Here is an 8964-nt window from a genome sequence, read left to right on the forward strand (position 1 = left end):
TCCACAGAACCTCATACTTGTTCATTTCACGTTTGTCAGGACAAGACCGGCAAAGATATGCATTAAAATGTAAGACACAGGTGTGGGCCGTGCAGATTCATTGTTTTTGTTCATTAAACGCATTTTATTATATGACTAGCTCCGTTAGCGGGCAAGATAAACAAAATACCGCGCTGTGATTGGCTACCCGAGCGGGCCAGATGGAACAATCTTTCCCGGTTGGGATTTCTCGCTTGGTCCCGCAAGGTTAAAGATCATGTTTTGGTGTTTTATCCCATATACCAAGCAAAAGCGCCTGGCTGATTGCCATATGAGACTACGATGACGACGAAACTGGCCCGAAATGTCTACGTGGTCTGCCTACGCATCCCACGTAATAAATCCTTTGTTGACCAAGCTTGTTCGGTCAATATGGCCGACATTTTTTGCGTTTTTGTAGACCGAGACGAACACCCAAAGACTTGGCCAATATCCAGCCATCTTGACCTCACGCTTGGTCAATAACCCATATGTTTTCTGCCGTCCTCATTGCCGGCGTCGATGTTGTCATTGCCTCCGTAGACGAACACTCAAGATCAAGGGTCACAAGTTCTCATTCTTTCAAATTTATAATTTATTCTTTGAGGTGCTCACTCGGTAAACAATCACTTACTCATGTAAGAATTAACACTTTTCGTTTCGTAAAAATTGAACCTTCATTGAGCTGCGGCAGTGAAACAATTTCAGTCTCAAAATCAACAGCGATCGAGAGTTATTTTCAAACAATTTAAAATATGTACAAACTGACACTTAGAAGTAAAAAGAAAAAATATCCTCTAAATAAATAACTTCATTCACATCAAAGGCAATCGTCCTGCCGGGGCAGGACACATTCGCTCATTGTACGAAATAGGAGAATCACTCAACTAAAACACATTGGCAGGATGTTGTCGTTGTAATCCAGTATGAATGATAAAGCAACGCTTCCTTTTCATAAACATACGAACCTGGAGCGTAAATCAAGTCACTAAACAAGTCCAGTCTTATACACGATTTCTGAAACGTAAATATTTTCCAATTACCCTGAACATAGCAATTACTCATCATAGTTCTTTATTCTAAACATGACAGTAACGAAAACATTCTAATTACTCTAAATCAAGTTGTAAGTGGTTTCATCGAATGTCGAAGGGTTTTATGACTTTGTGTTGTTTGCTTCACCACAATGAGATCTATTCCTCTTTCTACACGACGTTACGGAGGCCGCCTTGGTCTCCCAAACTATTCCTCTTAAGACGGGACTCTGTCCTTAGGTAAATATATTTTTCTTCCGTTTTAAGTCGTGGTTTCTAAACACGAAAGTGAAATCAAGGATTGTAACGTGTTATATTCAACCAAAACAATTACTCGCTGCTCAAAGCGACAGAATTTGAACGAAGACGAGCCAGAAAATGACTATTGGGATCTCTCGCTAAGGTTTTTACAGTGTATCTTTTGTGCGAAATATCACATTCAGACGCATGCGTGATGGGAACAAACAAGTTGTCGGTCTTTTTTCTGGCTGCACCTATTTGCTTCGGACTAGCACATTTGAGAATTGGTTACTCATTGGTCTTTGCTTTGCTCTGGACCACTCCAAACCCTTGAAAGAATGAAAAGACTTTTAGAGAGGAACTCACAGTCTTAGTTATTTTATGCTGTGTCTGTTTCTCGTGATGCCTGTGATCCGTGGAGCGGCTCCCTCCAAAGGCAAACTTTGAGTTCTGCCGAGGAGCAGTTCATTCTTTCTCTTTTTTTCGTCTTCCTCTTCCCATTTCTTTTTCATTAGTTCATGTTTTTGCTTGGCTTCCTGTTCCATTTTTTCCTCTATTTGCAAAGCGCCCCATTCCTTTTGCATCAGCCACTTGTCGTATTTTGCTTTCGACATTCTTCTCCGCTGGTGTTTTTTGTCTTCCTCTATTTTTTGGTTTTCCTCCAAGCCCTTTTCCCTTTCTTTCTCGCTTTCTATCTCTCTTCGCTTGTCCTCTAACCACTCGTCAAATGTTTTTCCCTTCTGCAACTTTGCGCCGTGGTTTTCGTTGGTTCTTGCGTTTTCCTGGGCTTTTGCAAAGAGTTTCTGTAGGTGATCAAGTTCTTTTTCGGACAGCCATTGTTGGTAGGACTTCCTCTTTGAATTCAGAACAGCGTGGGAATTATTTTCAGCCGGATTTCTTAGTTGCACGGATTCTCTTCTGACAGAAATCCATGCGTTCCATGGGCGATCCATTCTTTCCTCTTCCTCCATGTCCTTCTTCCCCCGCAAAGATTCCAAAAGGTTTAACTCACAAATTGATCTGCGATAGAAAAAGAAAAACACGAAATTGAATCGATAAACTATATGATTTGCTTGCAGCGTAGAGACTGCTGTTAAAAGATTATGGTAAACAACATTTCAGTTGCTAACGGTATCGCCAGAAGCTCTTGAGACAACTACACTGCAAATACAACCTGCTAGTTGCTAACTTCTATTAAAGCAATCAAATTGAACATCAGCGAACCGCCCTGCTGATATAGGCCTTGTTCGTGCACTCACAGTTAACTGAAATTACCATGCGATGAAGCCTTATGCAGGGGAAATAACTTGCATGGATCTGAAACACCTCCATCCCATTCCACAAACTGATTCAAGCAAGCGGACCGATATTTCTCAGGCAATGCGAACACAAACAGCAGTGATAAACATTGTATTCCAACACATTTTTATAAAACTTGACGTTTCGTATGCTAGTCAACACACATTTTCAAAAGTGACCGTTACAATTTTTGAAAACTATATATATATCGTAAACATTAGGGGTCTGGAAATTTACAATTTCTACTCTTTCGTCAATCTCAAGATCATATTCCAAAACACACGCCGCATCAACTCCTTTTTTCCATACAAAGATCGCTTGAACCGATCTCAGAGGTCCAAGGTCGTCTATAAAGCTGTCTGCTGGAACTGCGATGAATTCTACATTGGAAAAACAATACGAAGACTCCATGACAGAAAAACAGAACATTTCAAGGCCCTAGCTAAAAGTGACCATTCATCAGGCATTGCTGATCATGTGAAAACCACTGGCCACGGCATTAAATGGGATCACTTTGACATTTTAGCGTCCGGAAAAACTGACTTTCACTGCAAAATTAAAGAGACTTCGTTCATTCAAGAGCTAAAGCCTTCCCTTAATGTCAATATCAGTAGTGAGAAGTTATTGCTGTTTTAGCTATTACATCTCATTATGTCTAGACACGTACTGCTGCAGATCATTTTTGTCAGTCTAGGTTCCAGACCCCTAATGTTTACGATATATATATAGTTTTCAAAAATTGCAACGGTCACTTTTGAAAATGTGTTTGACTAGCATACGAAACGTCAAGTTTTATAAAAATGCGTTGGAACACAATGTTTATCACCGCTGTTTGTGTTATTTTCTTAACCATTGAACTATGTATAAATGCTGGATGACGAACAGAAGGGGCTGATGAAAACTCAAATGCAACATGGCGACAGTGACGTAATGTGCAAACCACCGATCGATGGCAACGAGAAAGTCGTCTCAAAACATAAATTCACTTGGCGGAAAATCATTTTGGCATTGAAAGTGTGTACCAACTCTCTCGAACTAAAATTTGTAGGAACGGCGTGGATGTGTGCATGGAGAGAAGAATGAAAGTTCGTCGTGTGCTTGCGTCCTCCACAGAACCTCGTACTTGTTCATTTCACGTTTGTCAGGACAAGAACAGCAAAGATATGCATGAAAATGTAAGACACAGGTGTGGGCCGTGCAGATTCACTGTTTTTGTTCATTAAACGCATTTTATTATATGACTAGCTCCGTTAGCGGGCAAGATAAACCAAATACCGCGCTGTGATTGGCTACCCGAGCGGGCAAGATGGAACAATCTTTCCCGCTTGGGATTTCTCGCTTGGTCCCGCAAGGTAAAGATCATGTTTTGGTGTTTTATCCCATATAACAAGCAAAAGCGCCTGGCTAATTGCCATATGAGACTACGATGACGACGAAACTGGCCCGAAATGTCTACGTGGTCTGCCTACGCATCCCACGTAATAAATCCTTTCTTGACCAAGCTTGTTCGGTCAATATGGCCGACATTTTTTGCGTGTTTATAGACCGAGACGAACACGCAAAGACTTGGCCAATATCCAGCCATCTTGACCTCACGCTTGGTCAATAACCCATATGTTTTCTGCCGTCCTCATTGCCGGTGTCGATGTTGTCATTGCCTCCGTAGACGAACACTCAAGATCAAGGGTCACAAGTTCTCATTCTTTCAAATTTATAATTTATTCTTTGAGGTGCTGACTCGGTAAACAATCACTTACTCATGTAAGAATTAACACTTTTTGTTTCGTAAAAATTGAACCTTCATTGAGCTGCGGCAGTGAAACAATTTCAGTCTCAAAATCAACAGCGATCGAGAGCTATTTTCAAACAATTTAAAATATATACAAACTGACACTTAGAAGTAAAAAGAAAAAATATCCTCTAAATAAATAACTTCATTCACATCAAAAGCAATCGTCCTGCCGGGGCAGGACACATTCGCTCATTGTACGAAATAGGAGAATCACTCAACTAAAACACATTGGCAGGATGTTGTCGTTGTAATCCAGTATGAATGATAAAGCAACGCTTCCTTTTCATAAACATACGAACCTGGAGCGTAAATCAAGTCACTAAACAAGTCCAGTCTTATACACGATTTCTGAAACGTAAATATTTTCCAATTACCCTGAACATAGCAATTACTCATCATAGTTCTTTATTCTAAACATGACAGTAACGAAAACATTCTAATTACTCTAAATCAAGTTGTAAGTGGTTTCATCGAATGTCGAAGGGTTTTATGACTTTGTGTTGTTTGCTTCACCACAATGAGATCTATTCCTCTTTCTACACGACGTTACGGAGGCCGCCTTGGTCTCCCAAACTATTCCTCTTAAGACGGGACTCTGTCCTTAGGTAAATATATTTTTCTTCCGTTTTAAGTCGTGGTTTCTAAACACGAAAGTGAAATCAAGGATTGTAACGTGTTATATTCAACCAAAACAATTACTCGCTGCTCAAAGCGACAGAATTTGAACGAAGACGAGCCAGAAAATGACTATTGGGATCTCTCGCTAAGGTTTTTACAGTGTATCTTTTGTGCGAAATATCACATTCAGACGCATGCGTGATGGGAACAAACAAGTTGTCGGTCTTTTTTCTGGCTGCACCTATTTGCTTCGGACTAGCACATTTGAGAATTGGTTACTCATTGGTCTTTGCTTTGCTCTGGACCACTCCAAACCCTTGAAAGAATGAAAAGACTTTTAGAGAGGAACTCACAGTCTTAGTTATTTTATACTGTGTCTACTTCTCGTGATGCCTGTGATCCGTGGAGCGGCTCCCTCCAGAGGCAAACTTTGAGTTCTGCCGAGGAGCAGTTCATTCTTTCTCTTTTTTTCGTCTTCCTCTTCCCATTTCTTTTTCATTAGTTCATGTTTTTGCTTGGCTTCCTGTTCCATTTTCTCCTCTATTTGCAAAGCGCCCCATTCCTTTTGCATCAGCCACTTGTCGTATTTTGCTTTCGACATTCTTCTCCGCTGGTGTTTTTTGTCTTCCTCTATTTTTTGGTTTTCCTCCAAGCCCTTTTCCCTTTCTTTCTCGCTTTCTATCTCTCTTCGCTTGTCCTCTAACCACTCGTCAAATGTTTTTCCCTTCTGAAACTTTGCGCCGTGGTTTTCGTTGGTTTTTGCGTTTTCCTGGGCTTTTGCAAAGAGTTTCTGTAGGTGATCAAGTTCTTTTTCGGACAGCCATTGTTGGAAGGACTTCCTCTTTGAATTCAGAACAGACTGGGAATTATTTTCAGCCGGATTTCTTAGTTGCACGGATTCTCTTCTGACAGAAATCCATGCGTTCCATGGGCGATCCATTCTTTCCTCTTCTTCCATGTCCTTCTTCCCCCGCAAAGATTCCAAAAGGTTTACCTCACAAATTGATCTGCGATAGAAAAAGAAAAACACGAAATTGAATCGATAAACTATATGATTTGCTTGCAGCGTAGAGATTGCTGTTAAAATATTATGGTAAGCAACATTCTAGTTGCTAACGGTATCGCCAGAAGCTCTATGTCATGTTTTTTTTGTAAGTGTTTCCCGCAAGATATCTGTTTGAGACAACTACACTGCAAATACAACCTGCTAGTTGCTAACTTCTATTAAAGCAATCAAATTGAACATCAGCGAACCGTCTTGCATGCTGATAGACCTTGTTCGTGCCCTCACAGTTAACTGAAATGACCATGCGATGAAGCCTTATGCAGGGGAAATAACTTGCATGGATCTGAAACACCTCCATCGCATTCCACAAACTGATTCAAGCAAGCGGACTGATATTTCTCAGGCAATGCGAACCTTTCGGAAAATGCCTAGAGCCGTCATGCAATTGATTAAAGTCATTTTCATCGCCGGTGGTTTGCTTAAAGATTTCATCTTTTATGAACTATACTGAGCCCTACTTCAGTCCTTCTTTGGTTTTTTTATTATTCGTGTATTGCTGGAGCAGGGAGACTGCAAAGAGTTGGCTATATTTCACTGTCAAGCTCGCAGTTTTATGTTTGGCTGTGTATTGGAGAAATTGAGCATCGCATTTACAGGAAATGTCAGCATGCAATTTGCGTCCTGCCCAAAATTAAAGAAGTTTATTTGATTTGGCTCATTTTTTTGCCTGTTATCTAAAGATATCAAGTAACTTCTCAAACGAGAGACAACTTGGAACAAGAGAATACAGTATTCATGTTTTTGTGGCGGCAGATTGTCGTTTCACATTGATGGAATGCTAAATCCAAATCTTCATTTGTCCTGGGACATTAGCAAAATAGATTTTAGAGAGATTACAGATAGATAATCTCTCCTGGCATTTTAACTAACCATAATCGTGCATGTTATAACACGAGAGTTAGGGGCACGCATTGCCCTTTTAAAGCGCTATATAATTTGCTTTCCAGCAGGCAGATCGAAAATAGTAATGCTCTTTTCTATTGAGTGTTGCAAAACAAATACCAGAGTAATTACTTCGACCAATCACAGCAGGTGCAAACAGCGCCATCAATCCACATTCATAGCAATTCCGTATAACTTCTTCAAAGCGCGGGAAAAATCGCACGTTCAAGTCGCTATTGGTTTTATTTTTTTTCTTTTCATTGGGACCTCTTGTCCCACTCTGTTTGGCTGGAAAGCAGACTCTTGTGTTTGGGTTTCGCGCTGCTCTCTCAGGGTGAAGTTGTTTAAAACGGTGTTCTTTTATCCAACTAAAAAGTAATAGTTTGTGTAAAAAAACCGTGTTCTTTGATCAGTAAAAATTATCATAAATAGCATATAAATATCATAGTCTTTTTGATGGCAAGGCTGCTCTGCTGGGAATTGTATTTCCGAGCTTCTAGAGCAAACCCCCTCTTGGGGAAATGCGCCTTGGGGTCCCTTTTCCTAACACAGCTGCCAATAGACCAATTTCGATGTATTAAAATTCAGTCCTAAACAAAAGGCATCATCTCGAGGCTCTAGGGAATAAGTATAAGGATTTGTATGAGTTTATTCCCCATAGCCTCGAGATGATGCCTTTTGTGTAGGACTGAATACTCACAATTACATCACCTAATGTGCCAACCAGGGATCTATTGACTGTCGAAACAAAGGATTCCTTTGTTGTGTGGTGGGGAAAATTACCAAAGCAAAAGAATTGTTTATAAACAGTGAAGTCTCCTATTGTCCCATTGCCAGCCACTTATGATGAGAGACTTGAAACCCCTGCCGATTAGGGAGCTCAAGCACGCGCGTTTTTGAGACGCGGACGGCAACCGGAAGTGAGCTGTTTTCCCCTTTAACTTGTCTTCACACAACCACATTTCATTGCCAAGTTTCTTTTCTCCATTAGAGATAATTAGTACAAAAATCTGGGAGACATCACTGCCCTGGCTCGCAAAATGTTCTCTTCCGGTTGCCGTCCGCGTCTCAAAAATGCACGGGCTTAAGCTCCCTAATATTATGACTGCCGTGACGCTGTTTGGAGACGATGGATTGTAACAGTCCCCCTCTTTGCTGGCTACTTGCATTTGCCATCGAGTTTTGATGGTTTCATTTGATTATTTATTCAATTATTATCATGATTATCCGAAGCGATTAGTTTAGTTTCTGTTTCAGGAAACTTATTTCCAACCCCTTTCGAGATTTTCTCTCACCCTTGTTCCTCAATCTCCTCTACTTGTATGGAGTTTTTCCTTGTTCTGATTGTTGGCTGCTGGTGCTGATGATTAAAGCTGAATGAAGTGGTCGGTACACTTCGTCTTCTCAGTTTCAATCTATTGCCTTTGGTCTCATCGGTTTTCTTGAACATGGCTGGTGTACTTGTTGTATCGCTTTCACTGAAATTTCTGTCAATCAATCAATCAATCAATCAATCAATCAACCAACCAACCAACCAACCAACCAACAAGTCGGTCACACGATTAATAAGAGCGTTTAGAATCCCTAACGTAGCTTTTTGCCATTAAGTTAGGCTACAAATTGTTTACAATACAATACAATACAATACAATAACTTTATTTCATGAGGAAGACGCAATGACCTATGGTAGTTTTTAAGTCTTTCTAAATGCCCAGTGAGGGTCACAAGGCAGACAAATCCGGACTGCATCGGGAGTCTTCATTTCGTATAAGAGGGTAAAAAGAACTGCAAAAAAAGTCGCTCACCTTGTTCTCTCGGAGGCCAACTCAGCAGACGACACCGAACCTTCGCTACATGTGGAGCCGGAGCGTGATCTTTCAAGAGGTGGATGAAGTGCCGTTGTACTGGTAAGCCCGCGTGAAATTCCGCTGTCACCTATCTTAATGACGGGCAATTTGATCCCCTTGTCTGGTATAACAGGCAAACGCCGTCTTCTTGAAGTTCTTACTAATCCC

General features: G+C 40.8%; 1 protein-coding gene across 1 annotated transcript in view; it reads right to left on the reverse strand.

Annotated features, from left to right (window-relative positions):
* Positions 1-598: 598 nt before the first annotated feature.
* The window catches only part of LOC138012336 (trichohyalin-like), an 11093-nt gene continuing 2727 nt past the window's right edge, over positions 599-8964 (reverse strand). Inside the window, exons 1-4 of the mRNA XM_068859132.1 lie at positions 8755-8964; positions 8245-8436; positions 5366-6008; positions 599-2395 (exon numbers count right to left, since the gene is read on the reverse strand). The exon at positions 8755-8964 is cut by the window's right edge and continues 2727 nt beyond it. Of these exons, the coding sequence (XP_068715233.1) occupies positions 1667-2395; positions 5366-6008; positions 8245-8436; positions 8755-8964 (1774 nt within the window). The 3' untranslated portion in view covers positions 599-1666. The remainder of the gene's footprint in view (positions 2396-5365; positions 6009-8244; positions 8437-8754) is intronic.

This window comes from Montipora foliosa, chromosome 1, assembly GCF_036669935.1.
Source record: "Montipora foliosa isolate CH-2021 chromosome 1, ASM3666993v2, whole genome shotgun sequence".
Lineage (NCBI taxonomy): Eukaryota > Metazoa > Cnidaria > Anthozoa > Scleractinia > Acroporidae > Montipora > Montipora foliosa.